General features: G+C 36.5%; 1 protein-coding gene across 2 annotated transcripts; it reads left to right on the forward strand.

The window, feature by feature from the left end:
- The first annotated feature begins 213 nt into the window (after positions 1-213).
- ednrb2 (endothelin receptor B subtype 2) lies at positions 214-18,717 on the forward strand. Of its 2 annotated transcripts, XM_012968683.3 has the most exons (8): positions 214-378; positions 7,861-8,383; positions 10,796-10,908; positions 11,037-11,241; positions 11,405-11,554; positions 12,986-13,119; positions 13,823-13,931; positions 15,295-18,717. In XM_012968683.3, exons 2-8 carry the CDS (start codon positions 7,937-7,939, stop codon positions 15,442-15,444), a joined length of 1,308 nt encoding a protein of 435 aa, XP_012824137.1. In that variant the 5' UTR covers positions 214-378; positions 7,861-7,936; the 3' UTR covers positions 15,445-18,717.
- The last annotated feature ends 1,374 nt before the right edge of the window (positions 18,718-20,091 follow it).

Here is a 20,091-nt window from a genome sequence, read left to right on the forward strand (position 1 = left end):
CTGCTTTCATGACATTGAATAAATTGCATTTTCTGTGTTTTGGTACAAAAACAATGACCCCTGTTTGGAAGACCCCCCCCCCCTCCCCCGTAACAGTTTCTAGTATGAAAAGCACCCTGTGCTAGTCATACTTTTTGTCCTGCCCCCCTTATCATGGGCCATTGGCTGCAGAGCCAGACAACTGATGGGAAGTCTGAAATTCAGTATATAGCCACCAGTCACACTGACAGCTTCATCCAGTATCAGCATCAGCAGTCTTGGAAGTGGAACTGTAACTCTCTAAAATTACTGTTAGAAGATCCTGGGTCAAGTCAGATGCTCTATAACAGTGAAGAAGAGTGTCATGAATTAGGAAACTCAGAAGTGCCAAACTGTCAGGTAATTTTGAAATAACTTGCTTTGTTCATATTTAATTTGGTTGAACTTATTTCAATAGTGATGGAACACACTTACTTTCATTGCTTTTCTTTTTCAGTTGTTTTTATTGAAGTTTTGTAATAAACATGCAGTTACATTGCTGAATGGCAGTAAAGGCATGTTTTTTGCTAAAGGGAATACGTGTTTGTAAATAAATAACAAAGATGAACTCTAATTTGTATATGGATTTTAAACAATAAAAACTATGTAAGCTTTTTTTACCAGACCCGAGGATACCTTAATGCCTGTATGCCTCAGAAATGTCAGCTTTAATAAAGTCTTTTTTACTTTTGAAAAATCCTGAGTGCCGTAGATTTGTCTGCAGTTGATAATATATTGTCAATATGCTGGGAGGTAGCTAGTCCTGTCTGGTAAGCACAAGGTGTACGTTTTGATGCTGTGTGAAGTGTTTTTGTATAGATAGCGTTTCTCATGGTATGATTAGATGAGGTAAGTCTTGTGATAACTTTTTATTGCACTAGTATAGTTTGGGTAACAGGATATTCATGTGTCAGTATGCAAAGATTTTTGCAAATTTCAATAGCTGCAGCAGAATATTTATTTTTGAAGAACTAAAACTGCTCCCATTTATCTCACTAACATGAAGGTAATGTAAGGATAAAGAGGCTAATATATGACCAAAAGTAACCAACAGAGGAAACAAGAGGCGGGTGCTCTCTTCTAGTTAATCTAAGTACCAACCCAACCCAATCCGGAGACCTAATTCTGTGCTTGTAATGTTCATTTCCTATATTTTACTACCTCTATAACTGAGGATTTGCTACTATATTTATAGGAAGCATAACTTGGCATAGGTTACAGTTAACCATTAGAAGACAGATTGTTTTTTGTTGCTTTCTACAGTAGAAATGGATTTCCACCTATTTATACATTGGTATTTTTGATTTGGTGTAAGAAAAACATGAATGTACAAGTGAATAGACATGGCGAAGAATAGGTTAGTTGGAAAATGGTGCAGATACAGACCACTTGTTATCTCATTACCTCTATTTTTGTCTATGTACATACAAATAGGGGTATTGATGCTGTCTTGCTGCAGCTTCTCACACAGCTCCCAATGTTAATCCTCCTTAAATCAGCTCATCTGACCACCCTTGTAAGGTGCATTACTTATAACAACATTCTTCTTACCTTCAAAGCACTGCATTTGCAAAAATGAATTGCATTAGTAGCTGTGGATGATCTTCAGTTCCAAGTAGAAAAGTCTGCTCCTGCTTGATCTACACACATTTACCCCTCCAGATGTTTTTACAGGCAAGTCAGTCATTCACACCATTATTTTATTCAGAGCTTAGTACCCGTTATAATGTAATACTATTTAAAACCACATTATTTCTCCAAGCTGAATGTACAAATGGCATGTCATGGACAGCTGCCACTTTTGTTGTAGTTGAACGATACATGTTGCTACTAATACTAATTCGGGGGTGATGAAAAGTAATAGTGACCTTGAGGAAATAGTCATCCATATAAACAATGGTAACCATTGTCTAATCTGACTGTTTGGTCTCAGGATCCTAATTATTGCAAGATAGATGTGTTTCCCAGATGTACTTGAAAATATTATTAATAAACAGTAATTGAGGATTTACCCCTTATTACCTCTGATGTTCTGAAGCACTGCTGTCTAATTGTTCCTTGTAGTGGAACAATTCTCTGTTATTCCCATACATTCACAGGCCAGATCCTATTAAAGAACAAGAACTTGAAAAAAAAAATAAAGCAGGCTCTCAAACAGGCAGGGAACCATAAAACAGACACTGAACTGAATCTTTTGTCTCACTCTTAGGCAGGGATATTTGTTATAATGAATGCGTATTATTGTTCTTATCTGACCCCTTTTTCTTTTTAATAAATTCCCTGGTTATTCCACAGAAAAATAGACAGTAAGCAGTAACAAACACTGTAACATATGTAGCAAAAAGGGGCTAATAGCAGTGAGAACCCAGCACAGTAAGAGGATCAGGACATTAAACACACATGGGTAAACCTTACAGAAAATAAATAAGTTTGCATTAAAACTGCAAAATAAATAATCCAACAGCATGAGGCTGGAACCCAGTAAAAGGAATTTAATAGTTTAAACCTTCAGGATTTGCTGTCAATATAATCATAACCGGACCAGAATCAGAAACCATAACACCAATCTCTTTAATGGGACCTGGCTACTGAAATGATGATTTGAAAGAAATAAGAGGGTATACAATCTTGTTATGGCATCAAGAAAGATAAAATGAATCAAGATGGTGAAGACATTATAGACAAAGTATGTTTTTTTAGAGAGACCAGTTTTACAGCTGGAGCATTTCACAAAGGCAGAACAGCTAATAAAGAAACTAGTAAAAAAAATATAGGAACAGTTTATAAGAAGACAGGAGGAAAGAGGACAATTACAAACTCATAATACACAATTTTTGAATTCTTCCAGATGAAAGGAAATGGGGGGCATTTAAAAGTATAAGTAAATTATGGACATATGGTAATGTAAAAAGTGGCATAGTTTGCACCAGGCATCGTATCCCAAACCAACCAATCACCAAGTACTATTTACTGGTCACCAGTCTGCCTGCAACATAGGTTACTACCTTGGTGCAAATAGCGTAACTTATATGGATACATGCACTGTATTTCATAGTGTATTTGACTGTTGCTAGAGTTGTAAAGTTTGAGTAAGTTTGTTGAATTAATATAAACATTTTGTCATGAAATTATACAACAAATGCATGAGGAAAATATTAGATATGAAGCATTCAGAATACTATGTGATTTCAATGAGCATTTAACCCAAATGATACACATAACGCTTTGTATTTTGCCACAAAAGACAAGTATTCATGGTAAAACTAATTACCCTTTCGGTGACAGCACAGAAGCAAATTTAATGTGCCTCCAGCAATGATGGTTAGATCATGCTTATGGATGGAATATAAAGTGCATAATTTAAGATGCTATAAATGATTCCAAAGATCAATTCTCCCTTTGTCTCAAGTAGCCAAAATAGGCACACATGTATCTGAGTCTTCCCATTCATGCCTAAGCTTCTTTGTAGAAAGAAAGCTAATGTGCTCTCTTTGCCTCATATATGTAATGCCAAATTATGACCAAGCCATATTTACTATATGTTTGAAAGTTATGTTTCTCATTGTATAAAAATGTGTTTAAGACCATTATATTTTGTTCATTAGAAACTTTTAACTTATTTAAACTGCATACAATATACTCAACACAGTTATTGTACGGTGCAAAGACTGATATTTAGACATGGGAGTTGATTTACAAACAAAGGAGCTAAATTGCCAAATGCAGTTGCCAATAGCAAATAATTCAGGCTTTGTGTCCAACTTATGGTAGGCTGTTCCAATTGCCAATGGTTTGCTACTGGCAATTGCAAATCTATTTGAACGTGATGGACGTATGTCTTTTTTCAACCCAACTTACTATGTTACTATGTATTGTTTTGCACCAATGTTCATAAAACAGCCCCATGGCCTATTGTATAAGTATTAGATATGGAGAATGCCTCTTAAGTAAGGAGCTAAGAATATGCACACCAGTGCTACGCAATCTCAGATAACACTGCAGCCTTATATAGAGTCAATAATGAATATTTACCTGTGGTTAGTCAATTATTTCTTAGCAAGTAAAAATGACTCTTATAAGCCCTGACAATGTTAACTTAAAATACTACTAAGGCAGAAGCACCACATGCCCAATAGAGGACAGTGACAGTGCATGTCTCAAAATACAGTAGAATCACCTACAACCATGTCACTCAGTGTACCAGAGTACTCACAAGAAATAAATACTTGCCCATAAACCCACATAGGGTCAGATCTGCTTATTGTTCCCATGATGAAATACATGCCAGAGGTCAACACTGTATTGTAAAATACCTTTTTTATTAATACTGATAATAGTGATTAAAGAATCACAGTGCATTTAAGTACAGAAGTACAGAACACTTAAACAAAACCACCCAACTTACTGGTTATAAGATCAACATCACAACTCACAACTTTGCGATGGGCTATGTGCTTCTTCAGAGATCACCTGACAGGAAATAATGCAGCTCTAACTGTAACAGGAAGAAGTGTGGGAGTAGAATTGGCTGATGTGGCTTAATATATGCGTGTACCCTTGGTGTGCTTGTGTGCACTGTGAATCCCATAATCCCAGGAGGCAACCCTTTGTCCTTAAAATGGGAATTTTCTATTTAAAATCATCCAGTGGCATGTATTACTAAAAAAGTAAGTAAGTAAGTAGCAGCCCACCCACAACTGCCATTGTAAACTGCACTCAACCAACAGTTGAATTCTTTGCAATACTTTACACACAAAATATTGTTTCTCTAATAAAATATGAGTAAATAAACGTCAGTGACAGTGCATGTCTCAAAATACAGTAGAATCACCTACAACCATGTCACTCAGTGTACCAGAGTACTCACAAGAAATAAATACTTGCCCATAAACCCACAGAGGGTCAGATCTGCTTATTGTTCCCATGATGAAATACATGCCAGAGGTCAACACTGTATTGTAAAATACCTTTTTTATTAATACTGATAATAGCATTGCAAATGGAAAGAGGGACAAAAAGAAATGGCAAGTGTAGCGCGGCAAATGTTTTTGCCATGCACATATTTGTGACCACACCCCCTAAATACTGCTCCCATTTTACAAAATTTGGCAGGTTATGTAAAGTTTGAACAACTTTTTGGGGGGTTTTGGGGTCTTGTTTTATGTGTTATTACAGTTTTGCTAGGGAAGGTGAAATTGCCCTTTAAGATGAAAGTCTCAGTTCCCCCAAGAGACCTATTTATCGTATTAGTTACAATTGTGCAGGGGTTGAGTGTTCTGGGCTGTCTGCCAAAAGCCTACTTATTTTATTGGAGAAACTTTGTATCTTTTTTGGCATTCAGTGCAGGAGTTTCGAAGTGAAATGAAGGACTTTTCAATTAGAATCCTGGACTGAGGACTGAGCTATTAAAATCGGGACACATGGGCGGTATGGGTTGTCTAGATTTTATATCTGATAACTAAAACACCATCAATGCCACTCCTGTTATCTGCTCCTAAAAAGATCTTAGATAATTTCTCCTGGCATTAACAATGGTCATCAAAAACAGGATTCAGTAATACCTCAGGTAGAACCATGAAATTATAATAACAAATATTTCAAAAATAATAGTTTACTTCTTAATTAAAGACAACAAGTAAATGGTGATAAAGAGAAATAATAGAAAATGGTGCATGTAATTCTGAATGGGGTTGCCCTTGTGAATGCAAATAAAACCAGAACACCATTAATAAAGACCCTATGGTATATGGGCTTCAATGCTCACAACTATAAATATATGCATGTTTCCACAAAATATCTGACTCAAATTCTATGTATTGTCTTGAGTTACACCAACAGGTTTTGGATCTCACACAAATGCAGCCCCCCGCAAACAAGAACAGGGGAGAATAAAACTATAAAAATTCCAGAAAATAAATTTGTTATATAGGCTGGTACTGTGATGGTGTGGTAACAAAAAGGTTAAAAAGAACTGCAGCCTTTCATTCATTCACAGGTCAGAGAAGTGACTGGAAGGGTAAAAGATTTCCAAACTGTAAAAACTGCATTTGGACCAGTCCCTGAATCACATTTTTACTCAAGTCTGTTGCTACAAATGCATCCAAAACATGCAACTAATAATTCTTAAAACTACCTTATATATCTGCCATTACAACTGCTTCAGGGAGAGAATTTTTAACTGTAAAACACAGTCCTTTTCACACCTTATCAGGAAACTCAAGTGATTCTCTTGTGTACCCTGGAAAGATCTGCTTGTAAATAATGCATCAGGGAGTTATTAGAGGGTTCCCTTGTATATTTATACATAGTTATCATATTCCACTTCTTTTCTTGGGTAAACACTCCCAACTTGAGCACCCCCTTGCCTGCTCTCCAAAGCATCAGACAGCTCTGGTCCCCACTGGCCTGGAACTATGTGTGGGCATACAGAAAGGGTATGTGCCCTGTGCACTTTCCTACCTAGCCACGTGACTCTTTTTCCAATCCCCTAGTTCCAGCCCTGAGCAAATTGATCTGTACATTTTAGATATGGCCTTAGCTAGTGCAAAAATGTTGCTGGATTTTGCTCCTGATGACTGGCATTGCTTTAGCAAGATCTTCCATACCCCAAGTTTTTGCACTGAAAATCTAAACTTGGCACTTTCACTTGCAAGTTTGTTACAGCTTTTAAACCTCATAGCAACCAATCAATAGTGACCAATAAATGTTACATGGTGTCTATGGGAGCTAGATTGCTGGATTGAGAAAATATCTTTTAAGAAATTGCTGAAGTAGAACAGGCCAGTAGGTTTTTCTTTAGTCTGCAAAACTGACTACACATGTATGGCCCCTTGTTGCATCCAGTCTGGCTGACAGTCAGTATGATTTTTACTGCAAGAAGCGAATAGGAGTTGCAACAGATTAAATGTTCAAGCATGGCAGATCTTCTGGGTTACAACAAGACTGCAGGGTTGTCAAGGGGAGCACAAATGCTCAGATGGTCGGGCAGTATGGATAGAATTATGGGGCTTCTCAAAAAAAATTGTGGCATATATGGCCACTGTTAAAGAAAAGTTCAGACAGATTAATGCTAGCACTTTTAATGCCACAAAGGATCTGTAAAACACATCAGCTCAATGTATTAGAGCTGTAAGTTCAGTTGCCCTTAAATGTGTCCTTACTTTATTGTAATTTAAGACAACCCAAGATTTCTGCAATTTTCGTGGTGTTAAAGGTAGAATGTTGATTTATATTACATATACAGGTATAAGACCCGTTATCCAGAATGCTCGGGACCAAGGGTATTCCGGATAAGGGGTCTTTCCTTAATTTGGATCTCCATACTTTAAGTCTACTAAAAAAAATCAATGAAACATTATTTATACCCAATAGGATTGTTTTGCATCCAATAAGGGTTATTTATATCTTAATTGGGATTAATTACAAGGTACTGTTTTATTATTACAGAGAAAAAGGAAATCAGTTTTACAATTTTGAATTATTTAATTAAAATGGAGTCAACGGGAGAGGGGCTTTCTGTAATTTGGAGCTTTCTGTATAACGGGTTTCCAGATAAGGGATCCCATACCTGTATATTTATAGATATTATATATACATGAGGAAGTGAACCAGCTATTTCACCTTTAGGCTTACATTAAATAAAATAGATTGGGTGTGGTTTTATTTAAACACCTGATGAAAGATCTAAAGCAAAACCTACTCCAAGACTTTTACCTCAAAGAAACTTTCACAAGTAAAGACCAGAAATAATGTCAGGTCAGATAATAATCATATTTGTGTTAATAATCCTTTGATGAGAGTCTGTATATCTTGTGCTAATCTCTTTTTCTGTCTTCCCTACAGGACACATTGATTTAATCCAGAAAAGATTACCTGAAATCTAGAGACTTTTGTTTCAAAGCGATTGTGCCAAAGCACAATGGCTACCCGTTTTTTTTTATTCGTAGCATGGATGGCATGCCTTATTGTTGGTGTTTGTTGCCAGGATACCCAAACGCAGCAGAATTTTCCAGACATTTCAAATCCATCAGAAGAGTTAAACCAAGAGCAAGCTCACCGCATTGTCCAGCTGGATTCTATCCAAAACGGTGGAGAACTCAACATGTCCGCTAGCAATGTTTTAAACCTGTCCCCACCTCCACCTTCTCCCTGTGTATCCAGAGCTAAGATCAGACATGCCTTCAAATATGTCACAACCATTTTATCCTGTGTCATTTTTCTTGTGGGAATTGTAGGCAATTCTACACTGCTTAGAATCATTTACAAGAACAAATGCATGAGGAATGGACCCAACGTTCTTATTGCCAGTCTTGCTTTGGGGGACCTTTTCTACATCCTAATTGCCATTCCTATCCATATCTATAAGGTTAGTCATCATAAACAATGTATGGTAATACACATAGGGGAGTATTTATTAACATTAAAGACAAATATCACCGGTGATGTTGCCCATAGCAACCACAATTTTACAAAGAAAGCATTGTCATTCAAAACTATTGGAATCACTGAAAGTATTTCCCCATTGCACTGAATGTAATTTCTTATTGTGGGTAGGGAATATGACACCTTGATTTGTGGGAGATAGAATCGCTCTGTTGTTGAAATCTCTAGTAATCACTTGTTAAGAAAAGACGAGTGACTTGGCGCTGGAACTCGCTTTTTAAAAATGACAGCGACTAAATCTCTCCATGGGACATTAGCCTTATAAAACAAAAACAAAGATCTGATTTGTTGCTATGGGCAAAATGGGCACACTGGTGATGTTTGTCTCCAATGGTAATAATACATCCCACAGTGGCTCAATGGTTATCACTGCTGCTGCAGTCCTAGATTTCATTTCAGTCTAGCCACTATCTGCAAGGGTTTCCTCCCAATCTCCTTAAGGGCAAAGACACACGGGGCGATTAGTCACCGCAACTTTTAATTAAGTCAGTCGCGGTGACTAATCGCGGTGACTAATTGCGGTGACTCCTTTACCATAGAGTCCAATAGAAGTCACTGCGACTAACCGCTCGTGAGTTTTCGCTGCGCAGATTACTCGCGACGACTTTTTAAAAAGTTCTGGCAACTAATCACCCCGTGTGTCTTTGCCCTTAAGGCAGATGAACTGGTTCCTGATAGAAGCCTCAGGGATGATTTAAATAATGTATAAATCACTGTAAACAGAATACATTGGTACCATATGAATAAAGAATGATAATAGACATGGAAGCTAAAATCACCCACAAATTTCCCCATTGTAAATGAAAGTGTCTAAAGTTAGAAACTGTTTTATGCTGCACAGAGACTAAGGGGCAGATTTATCAAAATGTGAGTTTAAACCCTTCATACAAAAAAACTTTCACCCATTGATAAATATGCTTCTAAAGATCACACAGGAATGAATAGAACATGGGTGTTTTTATGTATCAAGCTGTAAACCCATATTTTGATAAATCTGCCTTCAGTTACAGTCCCACTATATTATCTTAGAAGAAGTCATTCATAATCAAGTCTTACTGTTTCCATAGAATGTGAACTTTAAATAAAGCAAATCATGTTTTTGTAAAATGAACATTAAGGGGCACATTTACTAATCCACGAATCCGAATCACGAATAGGAAAAAATCGTATTGGAAACGAAAATTTTGGAAGATCGCAAATATCACGAAAATGCTTACGAAAAAATCATATTAGTCACGATAATATCGTATTGGCGATCCGAAAGTCACTAAATTTTCGTACCGAACAATTGTAAACAGTGGTAAAACCTTTACGTTTTTTTTGTGCAAACGTCCGAAAAAGTCGTGCGGACGCCCGAAAAAATTGGCGAAAATACGCTCGGAGTGTTCACGCTTTTGTAAATGTGCCCCTAAATGTTGTCATGGGAAAACATGTTTTTTCAAAATGTATTAGTTATAGCTTCTCCAGCAGAATCCTGCATTGAAATCCATTTTTTTTAACATGCAAACAGATTTTTTTAGCAGCATCCAGTAGATATCAGAATTGCACCCAATAGTAAGAAATCCAAGTCCAGCTTAGGACACCTCCAGTTACATGGGAGTAGGAGAAACAATAGGTTACCTGTAAGCAGTTCTAATGTGTAGCGCTGGCTCCTTTTAAAAAGCTCAGACTCCGGCACAATGCACTGAGATGGCGCCTGCACACCAATATTACAACCAAAAAAAATACATTTATTGGTTCAACAATAAAATTTTAAATGGTAGAGTGAATTATTTGCTATGTAGTGTAATTTAGAAGTAAATGTACACCATAAAAATCACAACAGAATCCCTTTACAGAAATCAGCTACTTTGTGATCAGTTTTGTTGCAAATAGTAACACTATATGGCTCATTTACCCACTGTAGGCAACTTGCGCTTTTCCCTGCAGTGAGTTGCACCTAAACCCACTTTCAGTAAAGGTACTTGGATCAAACCGCGCTCTGCACAGTATAGTTGAGCTCATCAAACATCAGAAATTACCCAAGGCAGAGTGCAAAAGTTTTAGGTTAGCAACTGTCATTTTATTGTAACTGTGTCCATACTAACACCTGCATTGTGCCTGCAATGATGAATTAACTCTGGGTAAAAAGAGTGAATTGAGGGAAACATGGTGATTGTCATTGTGTCCGAAATTGTACTTTTCTCACTGAGTCCGGATAAGTGAATGTACCCTAGTGTTTTGTATACTTTGCGCATTGAAATATATATGTACTGTATTTTTATGTGTATAGCCTTAAAAACAAATATACAATGCAAAATAAAAGTTCAAATGATTTTTTTTTTCTTGTTTTCAGCTACTGGCGGAGCACTGGCCATTTGGAGTACATATATGCAAATTGGTACCATTTATCCAGAAGGCCTCCATTGGTGTTACTGTTTTGAGTCTGTGCGCTCTAAGTATAGATAGGTAAGTTTTATTTGCAAAATGAGTTTGTAACAATGTAAAGGACAATAGTCACAAGTATTTTATATTACAGTAAGATTGCGCCTATGTTCAGTTTAAATATATTATGAATTCATCTTACTTTCTGACAGGTATAGGGCAGTTGCTTCCTGGAATCGAATTCAGGGCATTGGAATCCCTGTTTGGAAAGCCATAGAGCTGACATTGATATGGGCTGTGGCCATCATTCTAGCTGTTCCTGAAGCTATTGCCTTTAACCTTGTTGAATTGGACTTTAGAGGACAAACCATTTTGGTCTGCATGTTGCCTCTGGAACAATCTTCAGATTTTATGAGGGTAAGAAAAAAAGCTGCATGTGTAGCTAATAAAAATGATCTGTTTGTTTCACAGTTTGACAGAATTGACACTATTATAATGAGGATAATAATGAAGCTCTGCAACTTCTATATATGCCTCTATACAACTGTCATTCTAAAGTGAGTTTGTCCTTTCATTATAGTTTTACCAGGAAGCCAAAGTTTGGTGGCTTTTTGGATTTTATTTCTGCTTACCCTTGGCTTGCACTGGAGTCTTCTACACACTCATGTCCTGTGAAATGTTGAGTATAAAGAATGGCATGAGGATAGCTCTGAATGATCACATGAAACAGGTGAATGAACTGAATGAATTTCTCACTTTTGTTAATAATTTAAAACTGACTTCACTTATATCATTTTACTGAATAAATGTAACTTTTTCCTTTATACTCCTTACTCTAATATTACATATGTCCATATTAACTACACCCTCTAACAACTTCTTATGTCTATTTGAAAGAATTCTTTAGATCAATCTGGGTAAAGTAATATTAAGTATAAAGCTTGCTCTAGCTCCAAAAAACTCTCACCAGTCAGGTGTTTGCTGGCAAACAGCACAATAGTAAGTAGTCCCTACAGACTGGGTGTTATGGGTTGCAAACTTTGCAACTGTCATTAGTATTAGTAACAGAGATCCCCAACCTTTCTTATTTATGAGCCACAGTCAAATGTAAAAAGACTTGAAGAGCAACACAAGCATCATAAAAGTTCATGGAGGAGCCAAATAAGGGCTAAGATTGGCTATTAGATAGCCTCTATGCACACTATCAGCTTACATGGGGCTTTATTTGGTAGTAAATCTTGTTTTTGTTCAACCAAAACTTGCCACCAAGTCAGGAATTTAAAAATAACTACCTGGTTTGGGGGCACTGAGAGCAACATCCAAGGGGTTAGTGTTGCTCACAAGACACTGGTTGGGGATCACTGTTATAGAATATCCTAATCCTAGCAACTTTGCAACTGGTATTTCTAATTTATTGTTTTCAAATTATTTGCCTCCATCTTCTACATCGTTTGAGCTTTAAAGTGGGGTCATTGACCCCAACAGCCAAAAACTATTGCTTACAGTTTTAATATAATTGTTACCTTTTATTCCTTATCTTTTTATTCATACCCTCTCCTATTCATATTACAGTCTCTCAAATAAGGGTAAGCACCCACGGAGTGACTTACTCCCCCACGATAGATCACTGTTATAGCGAGTGAGTAACCACTTCGATAGCGCTGAAATTCCAAACTGCAGAGATGCTGAACAAAAAGCTAAATAATTATAAAACCACAAAAAATTTAAAATATTTGCAGATTGTCTCAGAATTTCAATGTCTACATAATACTAAAAGTTAATTTAAAGATGAGCAAACCCTTTAACTACTTCTTCAACGTTTGAACAATTATTGTTTTTGCAAAATAAAAAGTTATGGTATAAGAAAGTGCAGGCATCTTCAGAACTATGGTCATGCTTCCACTGACTTTACTAAGCTGTAATATTTTTTCTACAAGAAAAAACAAAACAAAAAAAAAAGACTCATCTTCTTGCTGGGGGCTTTACCTTATTCTTTTTGTGACTCGATTCAAAATTCCTACACAAAACGAAAGAGGGATAACAAAACGGACCCTAAACATGCCATATAGTCAGGCAGTTCATTATTGCACAACATGATGAAATCTGTTGCAGGGAGAGGAGGACTTAGCATGTAATAAAAGAAATATGTATTTTATTCCAGCGAAGAGAAGTTGCTAAGACCGTGTTTTGCCTGGTAGTGATTTTCGCCCTATGCTGGCTGCCTCTTCATGTAAGCAGTATTCTTAAAAAGACAGTATATGACGGCAGAGATCCAAACAGGTGTGAACTACTCAGGTAAGCAAAAACAAAATCCATGTTTTCACCAGTGGAGATTATGAAAAGATAACCAATTCTGAGGTCAAATGATAACACATTAAAGATAAATGGAAAAACTTTAATGTGACCTGTTCTTTATGTTTAAAAACTATCATTTTGTATGATTACTAAGTTAATGTTATTTCCAGCCTATTTTTCTTAAAGAAAATAAACTCCTATTTCACTTATGCATATTTATTTTGATAAATGGTGTACTGCACCCAGTGTTACCATATGTACGATATGTGTTTATTCTTTATCCAGATATTTAGCTGAGGTGCTGAACTGCATAGATGAAGGGGAGTCTTTCACAATGGTAGCTAACAAACCTACTTTACACATGAATGAGCTAATTTAATAACACAATGCTAGACTGAACCAATTCATTTACCCAGAAGGACCAATGAGCAATCCAGGTACTACTGCCAGTTAGCAAATTAAATCAAAGATCTGACTGGTTGCTATGGGTAACTGCACTAGTGTAATTTAGCACCTATATTAAATAATCCGCACAAGAATACTCAACAGATTACATAAATTAGAGATTACAGAACAAAATCAATGCATCTTCCGATAGCTCAAGGCTGTATTCAACATATATTTGAAAGGCAGCCTGTGCTTAAAATACACATACCAGCATTTCCCACTTTCACCAAACTATGCCTTTGTGTTTATTTATCAGCTTCTTCATGGTTATGAACTACATTGGGATAAACATGGCCTCACTTAACTCTTGCATCAACCCTGTGGCACTCTACTTTGTCAGCAGGAAGTTCAAAAATTGTTTCCAGGTAAGAGGGTATAGTTTTTAAACATAATGTATTGCTGAATGCAAGCAATTGCTTATATGCCAACATAATACACATATATATATGTCTGAACATTTACAGTAATTCATACATCAGCAAAAATGAATGTGAAACTGCCGCAATAATTCACTGCAAAAAATTTAACTGTAAATAAAACACCCATATGTTTTCTGCACTGAAACTAAATTTGCAATGAAGAAAATGCTCCCAGATTCCAATATATTTTGCATGAAAAAAAGTAGCTGGGAAAAAAAACCCCAGTTGAATTGTTGCTATTTCGCAAATTCTCCCATGGCTTTTACATACATTGCATGAGGTGGAAGTCAGCTCTAAAATGCACTGCTATACACAAGGGATTAAAATGGTATATATATAGATAGATAGATAGATGATAGATAGATATTGTATATTGAACTAACCATTTAGATGTGGGTTAACCATTGGCCTCTAATGACTTTCCCTTTTGGCTGATCAACTATGGCACAGTCAAACTAGAGGCTGAAAAACAAAAACTTTTTTTAAGAAGCCCACTCACACAGAATGATTACAGAGTGAAATCTTTTAAAAGATGAAGAAAAGTTCTGTTGGGGGGGGATATAATATTTTTATATCTAGTTCTGACTAGAGAAATACTACATAGGTACCACTCAAGCTGCCTGATGGCAGTGCCAATAGATGCAGCCTGATGGCATTGCCCATTGATTCATATACACTGCGGCAATGCATTCAAACGGCAGGTTTGGCAACAACTTTTCAGAGTAAAAGACAGTAGACAATGGATAACTAAACAGAAACCTATTCACATTTCTAACAGTGTATAACAAAAGTAACATAAACTCACAGTTTTGGTTCATAAACAGAAAAACCTGTTTGACTGGCTGACTGAATATATATCTTGCTCAGTAAAATCCTAGCATCACTTAGAGCTGTTAGTCCAAATATAACAGTTTCTACAGCCTTGGCTCTCTTTATGGGTTTTACAAAATCTCTCTCCCTCAGCAACTCCTTCCTCGCTACTTCCTATTTCCTTGGCAGCAGCCCCACCCCACGTGGTGACTCATCCCTCATAGCACCTACATTGGCTATTTCATGCCGATTACACACAGCCGTCGTTATTCTCCTCATTTGCCAAGTCTGCTAGGGCAGTGCTGTCCAACTTCTGTGGTACCGAGGGCCAGAATTTTTTAACCGAGCTTTAAATCTCAACTCTGTATTGCTATTTGTCAAGGATTAGGATGCTTAACTATATGTTGTGTAATGTGTCCCCATTAGCATACTATACAGAAAAAAATGTTTTGCTTTCTGCTGCATTGCTAAACATGTGTTGTTTTTTTGTGTCATTAAGTCCTGCCTTTGCTGCTGGTGCCACAGACCCACTCTTACCATCACACCCATGGATGAAAAATGTTCTGCAGTAAAGTGGAAAACCAATGGGCATGATCTAGTCCTGGACCGAAGCAGTTCTCGGTTAACTAACAAGTACAGCTCTTCATGAAAATCACTATCTAATAGCAGGCTATTAGTCACAAACTTGGAATGAACACCCGATGTTTTGACCTCGGTTCTGTTTAGTTAAGTGTTTCAGAGCGGTGACAAGCAGTTTAATGACCTGCCTCCATCCAACAGAGCTGCACTTTGGGAAATACACCCTCCTCAAACTTTAGAGGACTGTACTGTTTATATGATGTTTATAATATGATAACAAGCACGGACACTGCCATACAAACTCCCTATGTACAGTATTATAGTTCATGTTATCCCTATATAGCAAACTGACAATCTGATTTAAAAAAAAAAAAAAAAAATGTCTGAGTGACTGGATCACTAGAAGTATTGTTGGCCTGGTTAGCGTTGAAGCTACTTATGTATAAAATGTTGAGAGTGTGTATGTGAGGAGAGATATACTATTACAGAAGCACTTATTTTTAAACAGCATTTAAACTGCACATGCCATAACTGCTTGTTTATCTTTGAACCACAACTCCCAGTATTTTTGTTGCTGAGAGTTAAAGTTTACAGACAGCTGAAGAGTCAGAGTGCTAACATTGTTTTTTAACTGTAATTCACAAGTGTTGAATGTTTAAACCATCAGCTGCTGCTAAAATAGGCAGCTATTACTAATGGTGAGAAATGTTAGTCAAAATTTCTGTGTAACAAAATTTCATACTTTTCTCTTTGAATGGAGTTGCTTTATCTTTGACCTCATCATGAGCAAGGGGTGGCCCTGAGCAAGAAGCAAAACATGCAGAGCTTAAGGTTTGTTGAAAACTTGCTGTTGAAAGGTGCAGAAGAAAATTTAAGAGCTAAACTCCATGTGAGATTTTCTTCAGAATTTTTGGGTCAGATTTTATCTGATCTTGTTGACATGCAACACCACAAGATTTTGCAGAACCTTCAAAATCTTATCTCCATAGCTTGTAATGTAAAGTCAGATCGGGGAAGCTGTATCCTGCACCATCAAAAAAATGTATTTTAATTAAAAAAAAAAAAAAAAAAGTCTGTCAGACTCCATCAGATTTTCTCGTCAGATGAAGATGCAGCATTCTCTTCCGACAGGCGTGTCGTGTTGGATGGCAAATCTTTTATTTAGTTTCCACATCAGATTTTTGTATCAGTGCCATTATATTTTGATCCATGTGACTACTTATGACTTGTAGGATGGATTTTGTCGATCCAACACCATCCTGCAAAATCTCCTGGGGAGTTTAGCCCCAAGGGGCTGGAATGGATGACCTAGTCTCACTGTATGCTAACTGGAACACAGCAAACAGTGTACTGTTTTGTTTTAGTTTTTTTTTTTTTTAAACAGATGTGACACAAAACCTACAGAAAGCAGCTTATGACCACAGCACATGCAAGTTATTGCAGTGGACAGCCACTGAAAAAGCTTGTGTAAAGTCAAGCAATATGGCAACACCCATTTCTATGTAAAAATGCAAGTGAAATTTGCGTGCAAATTATGAACTATTCCTTCAGATGTTATAGATGTAAATAAACAGGTACAGCAGAATGCAGATGATTCCATTTGCAATAACTATTTCACAGTAACTATCGATACCAATCAATAAGGCTGTTTCACTTCTTTTTAAAAGTGCAGAAATGATTTTACACTTAACAAAAAAACACAAATATTACATCACTCTAGACAAAATCCATTATATTCAATAGAAGAAACATTTGCACTGGTGCCACAATATGTTAAGGCACAGGCACATTTTGTCGGAAACGTTTCTCAATACAAAGGAAAAAATGCCAGAACAATATTCAAGGAATAATGTGCAAAAGAGAATGGCAATCTGTTTAGAAGGCTCTTTCCTGTAACAGACAATTTATGCTGACAAATAGCACCAGTATTTCTGCCTAGGCTACAGCTATTATGAAAAGTTTTATAATATATGCACCCATTATAAAGAGACCCCATAGTCTTTCATATTGTTCCCCTTTAAAACAAATGGCTTTAAATGTGACATTCTGTTTTCCACTACATTGTTAAGTTTACAATGAAGTAGTGCATGTATTTTTTTCTTCCGAATTATACAAAATAATGATTTAGCATGAATCTATGAGTCTAGAATGAATGCTAGAAGACACACCAGCTTTTTATATAGAAGGTGAAAAAAACGGTGTATTAAAGAATAAACTGATAACAACATTAGAGGTGAAAAAATAGACATTATGCATACAATTTATTAAATTTAGTTTCTTCAATGCTATTTTTTTTAAACCATTCTTCATCACTGTACAAAAATCATGTTTGTGATATATGATATATCCAAACACTGAATCCTCCACAAAAGAATCAATTGAATTCTGAAAAGAATCCAGACTCTAATTTGTATACTTAGCTTTGAGGAAAGTTAAAAAAAAAAACTTTACCAATCCAAAGATTTCCATAGATTCAGAGTCACTCATATATAATGAGTCCCTGTGACCTATGCTGACACCTTTTCTTAATGTATAGTTATACCAACCAGAATGTACACTTGTGTGATAAACTGTGTACTGTACATTCTGGTTGGTAGATTATACCAGCTGTATGAATTACAGAACGCTATCAGCAAACTGAATATAAAACTGCTACAAGGGTGGCTTAGGGTATACGCCTTTGCAGTCAGACTAAAGTTGTAGTATTCTGCAACCTTGGATGAAATTAATGCATGGAAAAGTTGCCACAAAATTCTGACATGAATCAGATAGAGGAGTTCTACACTACAAACTAAGGTTAAAATCAACCAAATAAATACTACAATTAGGTAGAGAGTACCATTTAGGTATCTTTGTGTCACTGTGTGGAGCAGCATTTCTGTAGAAAGGAATAAGTCTGAAAATTGACAGATTATTGGAGAAAAAAATGGTCATTTTGTGCAGTGAAACATTTTATGTATATTTGTCTTTGTGAAAAAAAAATGTAAATGTAAATTCCAAACATACAAGGACTGATAAATTCTTAGGGATACATGAAATTCTACCATTGTGTCCATAGAATGTATAGCTCTGATATGTTGTAAATAGATGTATACCAAAAGTATGGTTTTCAAATTATTAATGGTGTTTGTGCCTTCCCCTGTCAAACAACCAATTTTTTCTATTATTAAACAGTTTAATCTAATACAAAGTAGTGTCACTTTTCTGTCAATTTGGTAGTGTAAATTTTCTCTGTTAATAATGTTTTTTTACAATGGAGATCCGGTACCTAGCTTAAATCACATTTTTGCCTGTTTTTACACTATGCACCCTGCTTCCCAATCAATAAATGAGCTCTAAAGGCTTCTAGATTCCATTTCTTATGAAAGATCAGTGTTACGTAACCTGGCAGTCTAGCTACAGATGTGCTCAATAGATATTACATTGGTATTAATCAGAATGGGAAGAAAGGAAGAAAGCATGTGTATTATAGTAGTCCAAAGATTTTAGGACAAGCAGAACTGAGGGTGCACAACTACAAACTAATTTCTAAGCAAGTCTACAACTGAACCATATTTGAAAGCAGGCTGTTGACTAATAATATGTTAGGTTTAGCTAAGGCTTTCTCCATTTACTTAATTTAAACAGCACAGCTACTGCACTGTTCTGCCAAAAATTACCAAGAATCCCATGGTTTGGTAATAAGTATGACATCCTACACTAATATTTAAGGGTGGTAGTGAGCAGATAAGGAATACATGCACATTTACAGCTATAGGTTTACTTACAGTACCTAAACAACAAACCAGGTCAGAGAGTTAGCAGGCTAAAAGACAGGTGACATAAAATTACATCTAAATTAAAACAAAGCAGCCTAGGGTACTATAAAAACATAACTGCAGACCTGTGAATAATACAACATAAAGGGACCCCACTAAGTATTATGTACAAATTGAAACGATCTGTCAATTCTTTATCAGAAAATTTCTATTCAGCAGGTTTTGCTGGCAAACACAAAAATTAACAGTTGCTGCAATCTATTAGATAGATTACACCACTTAATAAAGCATACAGCATACATCAACAGTTCAGAATCTTTGCTCTGCATTCAAACAGCAAATTCTATGTACTATTGACAGTGCTAAGCCAAAACAATTGGACTAACCAAATGTTGGACTACAAACAGTTCTTAAGTCTTAAGGTCGATTCTAGCTGCTGATATCGGTCCCTTAGACCGATTCGGCAGCTAATCGGCCTGTGTATGGGCACCACCGACGGGCCTGCCTGATATCTCGATCGGGCAGGTTAAAAAATCTAGTTGGATCGGGGACTGCATCAGCTCGTTGATGTGGTCCCCGGACCGACTTTGCCTATACCCATCATTATAATTCGATAAGCCAAACAATCGAATTAGCCTGGATTCTCCCGATATCGCCCACCCGTAGGTGGGGGATATTGGGAGAAGATCCGCTCGCTTGGCGACATCGCCAAGTGAGCGGATCTGAAGGTGCATGGGCACCTTAACAGCATAATGGTGTTTTAGGCTACTGTTTGGCTAATACTTTACAGTTTTTCAGAAAGTCCCATTGTGTTCATCATACTTGCACATCATATTACATAACCCCTTTGGTAGTGCTGGGCCAGCTGATTTCATTCATTACTCATCACATTCATCAGCAGACCCTTGCTGATAAACTTGTGGTATCCCTGAGGCTCAACCATTAATAATAAAGACAAT

The sequence above is a fragment of the Xenopus tropicalis genome, chromosome 8 (genome assembly GCF_000004195.4).
Source record: "Xenopus tropicalis strain Nigerian chromosome 8, UCB_Xtro_10.0, whole genome shotgun sequence".
NCBI lineage: Eukaryota > Metazoa > Chordata > Amphibia > Anura > Pipidae > Xenopus > Xenopus tropicalis.

Excerpts from the sequence above, each read along its gene's own strand:
- ednrb2 (XM_012968683.3), top strand. The coding sequence starts at position 7,937 with ATGGCTACCCGTTTTTTTTTATTCGTAGCATGGATGGCATGCCTTATT. Across the intron at positions 10,909-11,036 it reads TGCGCTCTAAGTATAGATAG|GTATAGGGCAGTTGCTTCCT; the intron begins GTAAGTTTTATT and ends ACTTTCTGACAG. Across the intron at positions 13,932-15,294 it reads AGTTCAAAAATTGTTTCCAG|TCCTGCCTTTGCTGCTGGTG; the intron begins GTAAGAGGGTAT and ends TGTGTCATTAAG.